Source organism: Electrona antarctica (assembly GCF_951216825.1).
Source record: "Electrona antarctica genome assembly, chromosome: 21".
NCBI classification, from domain to species: domain Eukaryota; kingdom Metazoa; phylum Chordata; class Actinopteri; order Myctophiformes; family Myctophidae; genus Electrona; species Electrona antarctica.
In genome coordinates this window covers 37,067,131-37,084,626 of record NC_136802.1, presented here as the reverse complement: position 1 = coordinate 37,084,626, position 17,496 = coordinate 37,067,131, and the positions used below count along the sequence as shown (strand labels likewise).

The 17,496-nt window shown below is 43.6% G+C and overlaps 2 protein-coding genes across 2 annotated transcripts in view; both read right to left on the bottom strand.

Moving 5' to 3' along the window:
- The window catches only part of LOC306914201 (netrin receptor UNC5D-like), a 204,154-nt gene that overhangs the window by 138,079 nt on the left and 48,579 nt on the right, over nt 1-17,496 (bottom strand). The window lies entirely within an intron of this gene.
- Nucleotides 1-17,496, bottom strand: part of LOC306913764 (IgGFc-binding protein-like) — a gene marked incomplete at both ends in the record, with an annotated part of 52,976 nt that overhangs the window by 12,077 nt on the left and 23,403 nt on the right. Inside the window, 17 exons of the mRNA XM_079490577.1 lie at nt 1-12; nt 452-596; nt 1,720-1,925; nt 2,680-2,849; nt 4,135-4,242; nt 5,629-5,772; nt 8,115-8,260; nt 9,330-9,454; nt 10,167-10,283; nt 11,010-11,148; nt 11,789-11,988; nt 12,726-12,867; nt 13,434-13,572; nt 13,717-13,845; nt 14,182-14,330; nt 16,154-16,398; nt 17,003-17,144. The exon at nt 1-12 is cut by the window's left edge and continues 236 nt beyond it. Of these exons, the coding sequence (XP_079346703.1) occupies nt 1-12; nt 452-596; nt 1,720-1,925; nt 2,680-2,849; nt 4,135-4,242; nt 5,629-5,772; nt 8,115-8,260; nt 9,330-9,454; nt 10,167-10,283; nt 11,010-11,148; nt 11,789-11,988; nt 12,726-12,867; nt 13,434-13,572; nt 13,717-13,845; nt 14,182-14,330; nt 16,154-16,398; nt 17,003-17,144 (2,458 nt within the window). The remainder of the gene's footprint in view (nt 13-451; nt 597-1,719; nt 1,926-2,679; nt 2,850-4,134; nt 4,243-5,628; nt 5,773-8,114; nt 8,261-9,329; nt 9,455-10,166; nt 10,284-11,009; nt 11,149-11,788; nt 11,989-12,725; nt 12,868-13,433; nt 13,573-13,716; nt 13,846-14,181; nt 14,331-16,153; nt 16,399-17,002; nt 17,145-17,496) is intronic.

The window sequence follows — 17,496 nt, the reverse complement described above, 5'->3', positions numbered from 1 at the left end:
ACATGCCCGTAGCTGCAGGGAAGAGCAGTGAGAGTTTAGCTTAGTTTAGGTGTGCGTGTGCGTGTGTGTGGCGTGCGTGCGTGCGTGCGTGCGTGCGTGCGTGCGTGCGTGCGTGCATTACCGGTAGTAGAATTTCAGAAATAGACACTGTGAGAACTGAGAACCATTTTCCTGGTCCTCATTTTATGGTTAAAATAGCAGATCTATAAACTCACAAATGCATCTCGCTAGAATTAGGGAATTAGGGATATGATATAGGGATATGATGATAATTCGTAACATGAATGTCCTCAAATATTTAGTGTAGTAGACGTGAATATAATAGTAAATGCAGTAATACAAACTATTGTGTGTGTGTATGTGTGTGTGTGTGTGTGTGTGTGTGTGTGTGTGTGTGTGTGTGTGTGTGTGTGTGTGTGTGTGTGTGTGTGTGTGTGTGTGTGTGCCGTACGTAGATCATGGCAGCCATATTCTCCATCTTGCAGCGTGCAGCTCTGGGTGACCGGGGCACAGCTCGTGTTGTGACACTGGATGGAGCCTCCTCCCTGGCACACACACTTCTGCTCGCAAGCGTCCAGGTACCACTCATCACCCACCTGACACGCACGCGGACACACACACACACGCATGCGGACACACACACACACACACACACACACACACACACACACACACACACACACACACACACACACACACACACACACACACACACACACACACACACACACACACACACACACACACACACACACGCGTTAAAAACAGGCTGACATTGTTGTTCTAATAGATCCAGTGTAGTTAGTATTTAGTGACAAGCTCCTGTTTCCACTGGTTCAATCTTTATAAAAAACACCAAAAACCTCATTCACACTTTTTCAAGTAGCAAAAATAGGCTCTCTACAAGCAGCAGCTATTTGCGCTATACGTTTATGTGACACTGACTGTTGTACAACAAAGTAGGGAATTCTTTTAACAAAAAAATAAACTGTTCAAAGTTTAAATTCGGAGATGCAAGGTCTGTAACGATATTATGAGATTCAGCCCCGAGGCTGCAGAACGGGTTCATTCCTCAATCTATCATCCCCTGTGTGTTCTGTGTCAGACTGTTCTTGTTCCCGTGTTTTAAGGACACAGCGTCCCATCATGCTCAATTTGTTTCATTGGTAAATCAGTTTATGTCTGTAGTGAACACGGCCTGTCCCCAGAATGTACTGTAACCTCACTTTACCTTACCTTACTGCTTTATTGGATCATTTGCCTATGTGGATTATTTGGATTATACGGAGGCCTGCCTGCACTACTTATTATGAGACTGCCAACTACAGTTCAGTTTAAGCTCACAATAATTGTAAACTAAGACTAAATATATTGACAATTTTGTCAACAAATTAATACTAGACTAAAATGTTAAGATATCTATAGTCGACTAAAACTAGACTAAAGGTAAAACATTTCAGATGACTAAAATATGAATACAACTTAACAGAACTTTATTCAAATGACTAAAACTAAATCAACATTTGCTGTCAAAATCAACACTGCTCACAATGCATCGCACCCCGACACGTTGTGTTCTTGTAGAGCGGCTATTTTTGAAAACCTTTGAACAATCTTGAACTGAAACATTGTGAATTATTTGTACATTTTGGGGAATAATCCTGAAAGTTTCACTAGTCATTGGCGTGAGTGAAAACGCTTGAGTGACTGGTGACTCACGGGATGGTAGTCTCCACTGGGGTCCACACAGCCGCAGTCCCTGAGCGGGACGCACTTGTCGTCGCTGAGGATGAAGCCGGCGTCGCACTTGCAACCCTCCACGCACGTGTCCTCGCAGCCTGCCGGCCCGCCGCCAGTACCCACGCACGTCTCCGGACACGCACTCACACACAGCGAGTACGAGGAGTTAGGAGGACAACTCAGAGCTGGATGGATGGATAGAGAGACAGACAGAGAGAGAGAGAGAGATAATTACTTTATTAATACTCAACATTATACACAATATACAGCATACATTGCATCTTAACTGTTCCACAGTTTCACTTTACAATTACAATTTTACAATTTAGGCATTTAGCAGACACTCTTAATCCAGAGCGATTTACATTAAGCAATAACAAAAAGCATGGCATACATCACAGTGGAGTATCTATGTAAACTGTATACTATACTATATTATACATACTATAAAGTGATATGACTACATAAAAATGCAATTCTAGTGCTGTCTACGTAACATGCTATAAGTCTGTTTAAAATACTATCTAAGTCTACATAATGTGCTATATTTAAAATACTATCTAAGTCTACATCAAGTGCTACTGTATCTAAGGGGCTAGTGCTACGGGCCATGGTGGAGTCTGAAGAGGTGGGTTTTCAGACTACGGCGGAAGATTGGGAGTGAGGCTGCAGTTCTGATTGTGATGGGGAGTGCACACTTTATGTGTAGTGCGTTGACGCTAAGGGTACAGAAGTTAATAGACACGATCAATGTAATCGTCGTTATAGGCAAAAACTTTCAAAAACAAATCCATATCATCTTCTTTTTTTGTGTTAGACAACCACTGATTTAAAAGGCTTTCGTAGATTACTATTACTGGACCAATAAAGCATCCAATCATATAAATCACACATACACCGCAGTCCGCCCGGCGACAGACTGTGTTCCAGTATACTTACGGCAGAAGGCGGGGGTCCTCCAGGGGTGCACGGTGGCCCCAGCACTGTGACACGCGTCGGTGTAGACCTGCAGCTGGTCACACAGCGCCCCCTGCTGCCCGTTGGATTCACACATGTCATACACACAGGCCTGGAAGAATGGAGTGGGATCCACCACTGCGATACACTCCCTGGAGGACGGAGGTAGAGAGGTGCAACGGTTCATCAAACTAATCAATGTAATACATTATAAAAATACAAATTAATAACCATATAGTGTTTTGTATTTGTTGATGAGATGTATTATCGTGTTGCTTCTATGTTGATTCTTTTTGGTTAATTTCACCCACTTTTTGAGGGGCGATGTCCAGCTTTTGGTGTATGTAACCCGATTTTTGCCCCAACACAAACATTAATACTATGTTGATTTTTTTGGTTAATTTCACCCACTTTTTGAGGGGCGATGTCCAGCTTTTGGTGTATGTAACCCGATTTTTGCCCCAACACAAACATTAAATGCCATTGACAATGAATGGACACCGTTGAGTGTTTGTGTAAACACAAACATTGCATAACACGAACATTGATGACGACGAAGATGAGGAAGCAAATTGTGATTGGCCTTCCGATGTACGATGATAAGAGCGCCGCTCACTTCACACGGGTGTGATTGTTTCACTTCTATAAACCTGTGATGTGACAATACAGCTGATTGATGAATAGATACTGTACGTAGGACCGCAATGGAAATAGGCCCTCGTGCTGTTTACATTTCTGACCAATAAAGTATTCGATCAGGCAATCAAAACATCATTCAAAAACATTATTCAAATCATAATCGGTTCCTATTTTGGGCATGAAATTATAGACAAAATATTTCACTAAAATGTTGTGAAGGGTGCCGATGGCCTAGTGGTTAAGGCACTGGCACATACCACATATAGGCTCTAATGCAGCTCGATAGCGAGGCTTGGGTTCAATTCCCAAATAAAAGGCAGAAACGGCATTCAATGTGTTTTAAACATAAAAAAAACACACTATATGGATAGAATAAGTATGTGCCTTAAGCCAAATTACATCATTGACATGATGGTTATATTATGGAGATATTTGAATTTACTTGGCCCACAATGATCAGATTACAATAATCCATGATGTGATCCAAGTACTGAGAGGACCATCAGCACACACGCACACACACACACACACACACACACACACACACACACACACACACACACACACACACACACACACACACACACACTTTTGTTGACAGTGTCTTCCCAAGATTATCTGTCAAGCAATCTTATCTCAGATTGCAATAATACCTTACTCTAATCTGGATAATGTAACATAGCTTCTCTCCCCCCCGCCCCCCCCAACCACACACACACACACACACACACACACACACACACACACACACACACACACACACACACACAACGTGTATGTGTGTGTGTGTATAGTCACCTGAAGGGTCCGGCAGGGTCCTTGAGTTTACCACATTTCTCTGGTTTGACCACCTCAGCCTGCAGCGTCGGGTCACACACAGGGTCTGGCTTGGTTCCGGGTGTGCATCTGTTAAAAATAATAAAAATAATAAAATAATAATAATTAAAAAATATATATATATGATATGTAAACAAAACATACACATATTAATGTTATATTTTTGGTTCAAATGCTCTATATTCTGATATAACTTGTTGCTATAAAGTGTTCAGTAATAGTGGTCTCCCTGTCTCTCCAGGTAAACAGGAAATGTGTATATATAGTGTATAGTGAGTGAAATTTGAAATGATGACACAGTGATGATGAGCAGACAACAGAACATTATGAAACTGAAGCCACGTCATTTGTCCTGATTGGATGAAATAGAATCCACCTCTCCTGTTTATTAAAGCTGCACTATGTAACTTGAGAATATATTTACTGTGTATGAAATAGCTGGAGAGAAGAGGAGACCCCTGTTATTGAACAAACACACTACACTGTAGCAATCTCTTTAATATACCAATATATACCTATTTTTAAACAAAACAACCTTTAAAACAGTGTGGAGTAAACAGTGTGAAGGTATAGCATATACTGTGTATTCATTATTAGTCACTTTACTGTACAAAACTTATTTTACGGGCCTGTAAGAGGCTAGCTGTCTATAAGAAGGTCTGTCTGTGTGTCTTTTTTGTTTAACTTAGACATGGTGAAATAGTGGAAATAGAGACCTATACATGCTCAGTTGTGACCTTGTAGATTGGATATTATTTTCATTATTAATTATTAACTAGGGCATAAGTGGTTATTAAGTGGCATAATGCATTTCTGTAAGATTGGGACCCTTAGACAACCCCTGATATTGACAACTGACGTCACAGGGGTGACATCACAGAAGACAATTACGATTGGAGCCACAACGCTCCCATGTTGATCCCGAGATCCAACATGATCCAACTTCTAGTTGGTAAGACATAGAGCCATATACCTGTCTCTATACTGTATATAAACCCAATCATCCCTGCTGATCTCCCCAAGGCATGTGGTTCCCAAAGTGGGGCCCGGGGACCCCCAGGGGTCCTTGAGGGAGTTCCAGGGGGTCCCCAGCTAAATGATAGTTTGGAACCAAATGGACCCATTACAGGAACCAAAATGGACCCATTACATTTGTACACTCTCAGAGTTAAATTAACATTGATTTTAAAATATAAATTGGGGTCCCAGAGATAGAAATGCCATTAAATGGGGCTCTGTAGTCCTTAATTAATTAAACGGGTTGAGAGTCACTGCTAGAGCCGTACAAATCTTCTCGTATGGGGGTCCCTGGAATATCTTTTTAAATGGGGGTCCGAGGGGCTAATTAGTGTCAATTTGGGGGTCCTTGACGTGAATAAGTTTGGGAACCACTACCCTAAGGAACTCGGCACATTCCCACATCACACGTCCCAGAGCAGGCCGCCACAAACTCACGAGTCATCCTCGTCCTCGTCCGTCTGCCAGCTGTTGCCGAAGTCGTTGGTGTTTCCCGCCAGCGTGCCGTCTGGCTTGGCGAAGTCGTTGCCCGGTTTGCCGTCGTAGTCGCCGCACAGGCCGCACATCTGGTCATGGTAGGAGCTGGAGGGGAGGAGAGGGTCGAGAGAGGAGGGGAGGGGAGAGAGAATTAGAGATTAAGGAATGAAGACGACGCTTAATCAGGCTTAACCCATTTTTGTCGGGAACCCCTTTTGGTGTTTTAAACATGTTATAATTTAGCTATTGAAAAATAGCAGATCTACAAGCTCATAGCGCGCCACCGAGTGGCGCGCTACGAGCTTGTAGGTCTGCTATTTTTGAAAAATCGTGAAAATGTGCCTCAAATTTGGAATATATTTTTTTTCAGAACGAACGTTTTTAACTCAAATCTTTGCTTCTGGGGGGGTCCCTGGAACAACATATTTTCAGATGGGGGTCGGAGGCCAATTACAGATCATTTTTGGGGTCCTTGACATGAAATATTGAGTGATATAATATAGGCCTAGAAACATAGGTATTTCAGAAAACTGTCAGGATTTAGAAGACATTTTTTTTTCAGGCCTAAACGGGTTAAAGACCCGATATAAGTATTGGCCCTTTTTATTCCCATGGGAATAAATACAAGGTTAGAGAGGAGAAAAGACCGATAGAAACAATCTAATGAAGCATCATGAGGCCTAGTTCACACCTACACAACAAATGTTTGGTCCGTGTGTGATGCCTGATTGCTTTTTGATTGCTGCTCCAATTCATTTTCAATGGGAGTCACATGGTTTGACCAAACATTTTTGTTTGATGAGGGGGGAGCAATCATTAATCAGCGATCAAACACAAATGTTTGATCAAACCATGTGACTCCTGAGGCCTCATTCACACGTACCAAACACCAATCAAGCAATGTTTGGTCGTTTTTTTGGGCCACCACAATGCTTTTCCAATGGGAGTCACATGGTTTGATCAAACATTTGTGTTTGATCGCTGATTGCTGATTGCTCCCCCCTCATCAAACAAAAATGTTTGGTCAAACCATGTGACTCCCATTGAAAATGAATTGGAGCAGCAATCAAAAAGCAATCAGGCATCACACACGGACCGAACATTTGTTGCGTAGGTGTGAACTAGGCCTGAGTGAGATTATAGTTAAAGACACGTCATGAGTGGAAGGAGGAGGAGTAAACGCTATATTTCTAGCCCGTGTGTCATGCACGGAAATAGCGGACCTACAAGCTCGACGACGTTGTGAGCTTGTGGATCGGCTGTTTTCTATTTCGGGCTTAAAGACGTGATAATTTACTTTACAAAAAAAAACAACTCATTATTTATACGTAATTGTGCCGTGCGCGAGAATAGCCAATCGACAAGTTCGACAACGTGGCGCAAACAAGCCGAGTTGTGAGCTTGTAGATCTGGCCATTTTCACATTCTCCAAGGCTTAAAGATTTAGGCGGCATGAATGGATGAGGATTTGCTCGAGCACGGACGTCGGACGCGTTTGTCTGACCTTTGAACTCGGCCTGTATACCTGCGGTACACCAACACGACGTGTGCACGTCATCGCTCTCCAATCAGACATGTTCGTATACGTCTTAATGCCTGCTATGTTTAGATATTAATCATTGAGATTATTGTAATACGCAATCCTTCTTATCGTAAAGGACGAATCCCTGGAAAAATAGTGCTTCCATACTTTTAAAGCTGAGGAATCGGGAACTCATTTGCATGAATACAATTGTTTGTTTTAACTTTAACCTATTGATATGGTCCATGTCAGTGGTTCTCAAAGTGGGGTCCGGGGACCCCCAGGGGGTCCTTGAGGGAGTTCCAGGGGGTCCCCAGCTAAATGATAGTTAGGAACCAAATGGACTCTTATGGGTCTGTAACTCTGAGTTAAATTAACTTTGATTTTACAATATAAATTGGGGGTCCCAGAGATAGAAATGCCATTAAATGGGGGTCCGTAGACTAATGCATGTCAAACTGGGGGTCCTTGAAATTAAAATGGTTGAAAATCACTGCTAGGGTTGTTGTTTTTTTGTCTTTTTTTTTGTCTGCCCGCTCTTTCTTCTTTTTCTCCTTCTGAAATGTACACTCTGAAGCGATATTGCCCTTTGCCCCGGTTAAGTGTTGACTTGATGCCATATGTAGTCCTGAAAATAGCAGATAGTCCTGAAAATAGCAGACCTACAAGCTCGTAGCTTGTAGGTCTGCTATTTTTGAAAAGTCGAAGAACGACTGACATAGAAACATAGCTTTTTCAGAAAACTGTCAGGATGTAGAAGACATTTTTAGAATCTGATCTCAGGTCAAAATGGGTTAAGGTCACATTTCTCCCCATTTTAGAAAATTTGACAAATCTTGAAAGTGTTAGAACTACTGATTGAGGAGGCATTCGTAGAGTGGGTTGTGGGTTCTTCTACTCTACTGCGTGTCTGTCCGGTACCGACCTGGGCACAGAGATCTGGGCGTAGTGGTTTCCATCCCAGCGCACGCGCAGGCCGAACGAGGTCTGGAGGGTGACGAACTGACCCGCCAGGGAGAGAGAGACGAGAGGAGAGGGCGAGTGAGGGAGGGCCACGCGACGCCCAGCCACCTGCAAGAAAGGGGGGAGAGAGACAGAGTGACGGACAGAGAGAGAGAAGAGAGAGAATTGATTATAATTATTTGCTTAGGGCCCGTACAGACGGTAGGACTATTAAAGTTGTCGGGACTCGGGAGTCATCTGATCATTATGTATTTCACACTACAGGAGACTCTTTTAAACACAAAAACATTGGACATCACTTTGGTACTTTAAGTACATTTTGAGACCAATACCGTTGTTCTTTTTAGTACAGTTTGAATTCCAGACTTATAATTAATGTATAATGCTCAAACAAGGTCAGTTTCATATGACCACAGTGCCACCTAGTGGACCTGACCTGCTACTGCAGGTATACATTTAGGTAACAATACCACACTATAGAAATACTGAAGTCACTGAAATAAAAGACCTGTATAAAAAAGTAGCCGATCAACAAGCTCGATGCAAACGCATTGCATCGAGACATGAGCATGTAGATCAGCTATTTTTGAATAGAGAAAGTATAAAATATGGATAGGGTACTGTATGTTTTGTACATCTACAAAGCAACTTGTAACTAAAAGGTTCAAATAATTGTAGTGTTTACAAGTAAAATACAAGTCTGTCTGTCTGTTTGTCTGTCTGGCAGTCCCGCCCCCTTACATGACGACGCCAGGCCCAGGAAATAGTTTCCGATGCATTTTTCCCATAGACATTTCAAAACGTATAAGCGTCGTACAAAGCCAACTCTTGTCGTGACAAATCATGACAACAAACACAATATTTTGGACCAAACAAATAATTACAAAGAAGAAAAACAACAAAAAAAGTGTTGTAACCTGCAGTTTTCTTCTTCTTTCTAATTATTTGTTCAGCCCGAAAAATTGTGTTTGTTGTCATGATTTGTCACGACAAGAGTTGTCTTTGTCCGCGGCGTAAACGTCTTTAAATAAATACTTTCTGAAAAGTCTATGAGGAAAATGAACGGGGATTTATTTTCCGGGTCTCCCGAGGGGGCGGGACTGCGACGCTCTATAGGTAGTGGATAGACATGGTTGGGTGACATTATGATGTACATGTAGTGGACACACATACTGACCAGGACCCTCCTGCTCTTCATCAGGGTGACGGTGACGTCCTCCACGGTGACGTAGAGCTTCTTCAGGTAGGACACGCCTTTCAGGGTCCTCTCCTCGTTCTTGCCCTCCACGGAGAACCAGGGCCCTGCATGGATGGACACACCGACACGGCTCTCATCAAAAACCCGATACGTTCATGTGTTCATGATGGAGTACACTAACATATTAGTTAGTGTGGTTGTCCTAAGGCCAAGCAGACTAGTAATTCCATCCATCCATCCATCTTCAAACGCTTATCCGTAGTCGGGTCGCGGGGGCAACAGCTCCACCAGAGTGCTCCAGACTTCCCTCTCCAGAGCAACATTAGTGACTTCCTCCTGGGGGATTCCGAGACGTTCCAAGGCCAGTGAGTCGATGTGTTTCCTCCAACTGCGCCTTGGTCTGCCCCGGGGTCTCCTCCCAGTGGGACGTGCATCGAGGACCTCCCTAGGGAGGCGCCCGAGAGGCATCCTAACCAGATGCCCGAACCACCTCAGCTGGCTCCTTTCCAGACTAGTAATTGCCCAACTTTATTCATTTATTCCGTATAAACTTTTTAGGGTCCCTGTGACGTCATGTGGGTCAATACATCATCATCACACTGTCCTTATGCAAGACTCAAAGCTTGAAATTGACGGTAAAACCCGCACTTGCAATTTCCCAGAATTTCGCCTTTCTAGTTATATGAAAGTTACATTAACACCCAGGAGTTTACAGTGCAGTAGATGCTGTGTCCATTGGCTGTGCAGCTTTGCGGAATAGATTCAAATATGAAATGTGTGAAACAGTTTCTAGCCAGAGTGTTATAGGCGCCGTACCAGTGTTGTTTCCGCAGGCTCTGGCCAGTGTGTACGTGCAGGTACCCATGAAGCTGTAGAACTTCCCGTCAAAGGTGTTGTAGTGAGGGTCTCCTGACACCACACAGTCCTGGGAGCCTGACAGGGGGGGGGGACAGAGTACACGTCAGTACATATCAGCCTATTGTACAAAACAGACCCACTAGTGGAGACGAGGAAGTTCTCTAACGGAACTTCACTTCCGTTTACTTTAATTTACGTAAACGTTTGGCACAGCGAATCGTTCGGCGATGCCAATCGTGGCTCAAGTCCACTTTAGATGGCACGCCTCCATCGTTTTAAAGGGGAATTTCTTCCTTTCTTTACAAAAGTAAGTTGATAATTATGTATAGTGACCAAAAATAAATAAATAATACAAATAAAGATATAGGGCGCTGGTCCTGGTCCTGGAGGGGTCTAACGCTAGAACTCCTATTCAATCGCGCAATTGTTTTTTTGTTTACATCTGTTCTAGATGATGTGACAGCAACACTATGCATTGTTGACACTGCACTCTTCATGGTCTACGTGAGCTGACGTTAGACCCCTCTTACGCTTTTCCAGAGTCCAGGACCAGGACCAGAGCCCTATATCTTTATTTTATTTTATTTTTTTGGTCAATATACATAATTATCAACTTACTTTTGTAAAAAAAAGGTTAGGAAGAAATTCCCCTTTAACTGTTATGTTATGTTGTGGGTTTGTCCCAAGAAGTCACTATAGGCCGTTTTGGGAGTAGAGAGTGATGACATGCCACAGACAAGTTTAAGTCTGTGAGAGGTTCTATGTTCATTTTGTTACATTTTGGTAACCTCGTGAACTTACTGGTGGGGTAGCATCCCAGGTCTCCTCCTTGCAGTTTACACTCGTGCAGTGGCGGGCACTCTGTGGGCGTACAGGTGATGTTGGGAGCATGGCACGCACACTTGAACTTACAGTCCTCCACATAAAACTCCTCTCCAGACTGAGAGAGAGAGAGAGAGAGAGAGAGAGAGAGAGAATTCACAAAATGATCATATACAATCATTACAAGTAAGACGCGCGGGAAGCGAACGCAGCTCGTAAATTGCAAAAACAACAATTAGAATAAATTACGTAATTTTTTAAGTTTTGTGTGTGTGTGTGTGTGTGTGTGTGTGTGTGTGTGTGTGTGTGTGTGTGTGTGTGTGTGTGTGTGTGTGTGTGTGTGCGTGCGTGTGTGTGTGCGTGCATGTGTGTGTTTTTGTTTGTGATACAGCTGCGCCCTCTGGTGGTGGGCGGGTGGTGTTACAGCGTGACACACAGACAGACAGACAGACATGATCTGCTGGGTCTCATAGTAAATGCTCACTGCGTTCGCAATCACTGCGTTCGCAATCACTGCGTTCGCAATCACTGCGTTCGCAATCACTGCGTTCGCAATCACTGCGTTCGCAATCACTGCGTTCGCAATTATAATATTTAGGTATGTGGAGGAATAAACACACCCTCTGCTCTAGCTGATTATAATCACACACAGCTGATTAGAGCTCTGCACGCATTTCAGTCAATGCGGTTTTGACCCATGAATGTGCACACTACCGAGTAATATGTTTTTAATCAAGAAAACCATATATATATATTACCTCATAGTACTGATCGTTGAATTCGTTACACCCACAGTCGGTGGTCCTCACACACTTCCCAGCACTGAGGATGTAGCCGGGGTCACACACACACGACTCCACACAGGGACCACCGCAGCCCGTGGAGGGCTTCCCGGCGCACGTATCCTGACAGGGGTCTGCACACGGCTCATAGTGGCTGTTAGCAGGACAGTCCAGAGCTGCAGGAAGGAGAGAGAGAGGGACATGTGTGTGAATAAACAACACTGAATCTGACATTTTAAAACCACTGACATCAAGAGCTACAGACCGGTATCACTCTTTTCCATTCCTTCCGAAACACTTCAATGAGACGTTTCTAACCAGCTCTCTCTCCATCTCACACAGAATAACCTGTTGGGTCCCGACCGGTAAGAATTCACTCCTCAGTCCTGATCCTTCTAGACCACTGCTTCGCAAACAGTGGTTCGGGACCCTTATTTTTTTATTTCATGAATTTAAAAACAATGATTAAAGAAGTATGAATTAATAAAATAAAAATCTAAGAAAGTCCATAAATTAGAAAACAAATGTTTAAAGAAGTAGTCAAAATAGCCGCTCTACAAGCTCACAACGTGGCGCAAAGCTACGTGTTTGTGAGCTTGTAGATATCCGATTTTGGGCAAACATGATATCCTGGGCAAACATCTAATTTCTCGTTTGGGAACCACTGCTCTAGACCTATCAGCAGCTTCTGACACAGTCAACGACCAGCTGACCTTGACATAGCCTGGGTCAGCTCTCTCAAAGGAAAGGTTAGCTTCCCTCCCCCCGGCCCGTACCATCTTGACCGGGGTCTTTCCACAATGGTATGACCCGCCATCAATTCATTTCTCACTCTCCTTCCCCACCACTCTCTGCATTCATCCATCCATCCATCCATCCATCTTTCCATTCGTCCATCAGTCTGTTGACTCACGGCAGAATGTTTGGTTCCTCCAGGGGGGGATGTTGACTCCACGGTCCTGGCACTCATTGACGTAGGCTTCAATGGCCTCACACAGGATGGACGAGGCCCCGTCCAGCTCACACAGGTCAAACAGACAGTCCCTGAAGTAGTCCTAAATAAACAAGCAAATACATATTAACACAACCGGTGCCGGGATTCCTTCAAAATAGGAGCTCTGGGGTGCCGGAAAGACATGGCCGCTTTTACTCTGAAACCCACGACCCGGAAACAATCCGCTAAAAAAAGTTTGCTTTACATTGCTAGCTTACATTGCTAGCTTACATTGCTAGCGTTTTAATTTATACGATATATGATCCAAAAAGCGTTCATATTTTGCGGGAGAGACGGATGAGGAGCAGAAAGGAAGCGCCAGTATATCGATCCGTTCAACACCACGGAGAGCGCCCTGGATTAGGAGAGACGAGTCATTATTTCCGCCGCGCTAACGGCTAAGTCAACGGTAAGCTAACATGAGCCCAAAGCGAAAGGCGAACTGACAAATAAAATAAAATAAAAAATTGAGGATGCGCTAGGACGTCTACAGACATCGTATGCACCCCTTGGTTCGATTCCCTATGACGTTTCCACACGTCCTACGGACGGAATGTGTTAAGAAGTGTGTGTTTGAGTGCATGTGTGCATTGAGTGTTTGTGTGATATTTGCGTATTATCACTCACATTGGGGTTGACCTTGCGGTGACAGACAGCGAAGGGTCCCCTCTTGTCCAACAGGATGCCACAGAATCCAGAGCTCTCATACAGATCCTGTTCATCATCCGTACATCCCGGGACCGTGACGTTGGGCTTCTTATTACAGCTATGGAGACACAAGCAGGGGAATGGTGGACCAATGGTGGTTGTTTGTGGATGAATGTATGTGTGGCACACATTGTGTGCATGTGTTTGTGCGTGTTCATAATAGAATAAGCAGCATGTTAGAGTTCACGTTAGAGGTACTCACTTGGGGTCGGTCACCCAGCTGTGTCCAAACACATTGGGGTCATTGGTGACGATGCCGTCTGGCTTCCGCATGTCATCCTTGGCGTTGTCATTGTAGTCTCCACACAGACCACACAACGTGTCCTTGTAACTGCAGGTCAGCAGGTTGGAGGCAAAGGAAAGAGTGAAGCTGTGAGTATCTTTAGATTAGATCAGTCAAATGATTCAAATAGCCGGCTGTAATGGGTTTGGGCAGCGGTGGCCGAACGGTTTGCGGAGCGGTCTTGATACCGGAAGGTGGCCAGTTCGTATCCCCGGACCGGCACGTTAAAATTACCACCGCTGAAGTGCCCTTGAGCAAGGCATTGGACCACTACCATGAAATGTTCTATGAGCAGGGCCTGGCTGTAAACAAGTATCTGATGCTTAGTCCAGTTACCCTGGGTAAATATAGTAACTTTGCTTTGCTTTGCTTTGTTTCACTCACTCTTTGATCACTTTGATGTCCATGAAGTGGTTTCCATCGTAGCGGACGGTCACACCAAAGTCCATGGCTACAGTGTACTGTGTCCCAGACTTGAACACAGAGACACCGCTGGCTGGAGTGACTGGCAGGTTGACATTGGTTCCATTCAGCTACGCAAGAACATAACATTCGAGAAATAGAAGAATATTATCAGCAATATTTCCCCTTCCGTTAAGCATCACTAGGTCGAAATGTGAAGGATACATTTCAAGATCCCCTCTACAGTATTTACAGTACAGCCATATATAATAATATTGTCAGCAGACTTGTGGCATCGTTTTAACATATTATGTTTGCAGTCAGAGATGTAAACAGCACATGGTACAGTAAGACATTAAAGCTAAAAGGATAACACTAAAAAGTCCTGGGAACTTGTTTCCATTGTATGGTCCTTTGTATTCAATTCATCAACATAGCATACAAAGATCAGTCTGCCAATTCTTATAATGGCATTATCTATTACTCATTAGATGCCGAAAGCTCTGTTATTTACAGTTTTGGATCATCCATTTGGCACTACGGCTGTAATGATGAATATTAACAGTGATACGATGTGTATCACGATACAATGTATCGGATACATGGTTGACAATACGATACATGGACGATATATGGGTAATTCATGGCGATGCGATACAATTCAATGATTTAAATGATTAGATCATACGATTAAATGATTCATTTGAGCAAATAAATCAAATCTGTGTGATAGTGCAGGTTTTTTAAGGGAAAATGTATAAATATGGATATAAAAAAGTAAGCACAGGGAATCTCTGGCAAATACAAAGACATTATATTTGAACACATATGGACAAACCCATAGCGTAACACAGATAATTCACACATTTATCGATAAACCAAGTGTAGCGATATTGAATGGAAAAGTAACTAAACCACTATTTTTTTCTCTTCTTAAAATTGCTAAATACAAGTACTTAGTATTAGTACTTAGTAATAGATTATTTGCATTGCAAAACGATTCAATACTGATTATTTGTATTGCAAAATGATACGATACAAAGTCAAAACGATATTATGTTATGTTGCTGTTTACAATTCGATATACTTCGATTCTTGAAATTAAAATAGATTTTTCGATGCGGTTACTATATTGTTACATCCCTAGTGCCAACACGTCACATACACACTTGTTTCAGCTATCAAGTCCACTCTCAGTTGCCAGCATATTTTCTCCATATCTTTTCCACAATAGAGAGTATGCGCATGCTTAAAGTGAATGGCACATCGAGTGGCAAACCGAGTGGCAAAGTAACAGGCAAAGTGAGTTTAACATTGTTTAATGTTGTTTAATGCAATCAGATATGACTTTTCTGTGTGGATGTATGGGCTGTCAAGGCCAGAAAGTAGTTTTTTGCCACTCAGTAGGCGTTCCCGCATAACTTCCTGGTTTGATGATGATGTCACGCGCATACCCTCTATACTTGGGATTCTGTAAAAGGCCTACAAATTGTTAGTCTGAAATACGTCGAAATAAATAAAAAGTCTTCTGAAAAAGAATATTATATTCAAAGATGTGTGCAACATTTTCACGATTTTTCAAAAATAGCAGATCTACAAGCTCGTAGCGCGCCACTCGGTGGCACGCTATGAGCTTGTAGATCTGCTATTTTTCAATAGCTAAAGCATGACATAATGCTACAACTGCAGTCAGTTGGTCACTAGCCTGAGCTAGCGTGGGTCGCGGCTGAGATTTGCGCACACCCTGATTGGTTCACCGATCTGTCCGTCAGCCCCGGCCCCTCCTCTCCCCCCCCTAGTGCAGCGCTACGTCACATCATTTGGAGCGACGCCCACCCGGAAGGGTTGACTCCTCCCACTTCTAGACCAGAGCGGCCAATGCGTTTCCCCAGGCTTTCATTTTTTTGCGCCGAGGCTAGTTTGGTCACTAATTTTGGTGCTACAACTATCTCACCTGTACTGTGCCTCCCTTCAGTATGGAAATCTTCAGCATGCGCACGTACACGTGCACAGCCTTCACGTAGGAAATGGTAGGTCTGTTGTAGCGGTTTTCGTTGTCGACATGGACCTCGAAGTGGGGCATGGAGGTGAGGTTGCAGGGTTTAGACATCACATAGCTGCAGTTGCCCATGAAGTTGTACTTGCGACGGTCAAAGGTGGTGTAGTGGGGGTCTCCAGTTGCTATGCAGGTGGATGTGGCTGTAGGAAAGATGGTGGGAGACCGGGGAAGGTATGAGTTACTGAGAGCATAGACATGCATCCCATAGCTTGAGGGACGTCGGTTGAGCGATTGGCTAGTTTGTTAATAGACCAACCGGCTGACCAATGCCGTACTTAAAGGTTTGTCACTTAAAGGTTTCATGACATTCATTTTCATTTGTTTTTATTTTTCGTTTTTCTTTTAGGTTTTTAGGTCTGGAGTTTTCTCTGGGGTTTGGAAGCCTTTTGAGCTGCAATGAAAACAGGCAAAACAGTGATATCTGCTGGCAAATCCCATTGACATATATGGGATTTGCAGGGTGTGACATCACTAACAGCAGGGAAATCAGAGCACGTGTTTGAGCCAGAAAACCCCAGACCACAGAAAATCTACTGAATGTTAAAAGTTCAGTTTCTTGGGTGCAATTGAGCTAAAAAAAAAAATTACAAAAACTTTTTTTTTAGTCACAATTCCTTTAATTACTGACTCAGTCAGTTAGTCAGTCAGTCAATCAGTCGGGCTGGCTGGCCTGCTAGTCTACCTAACAAATGCTGTGTTTGTGACTTTGTGTTAAGTATGACGTGTTCTCCTTGACATTGTCACCTTTGGGATAGCAGCCCGCTACTCCGCTGACCTCACGACACTCTTCTGTGGCGTCACAGGAATTATCCACACACTCCAAGGTGTAGTTCCCTGCACATTGACACAGCCTGGAGCAGCCGTCACCGAAGATGATCTCTCCAGGCTAACAGACAAAAGATGGGCATGAAGTCAGTCTTAAAATGTATATGGGAATGTTCTCTCATATCACCTCATGGGGCGACGGTGGCTCAGGGGTAGAGTGGCTGGATGGTAACCGCAAGGTTGCCAGTTCGAACCCGGGCTCCCCCAGAGTTAGTGTCGAAGTGTCCTTGAGCAAGACACTGAACCCCTAATTGCTCCCGATGTGCTGATTGGTGCCTTGCATGGTTTCCGCCGCCATCGGTGTACTGTATGAATGTGTGTGTGAATGGGTGAATGTAATGCACAATCTATGTAAAGCGCTATATAAATGCACCATTTACCTCATTGGCTCAGATAATCTATAGTAGGGCTTA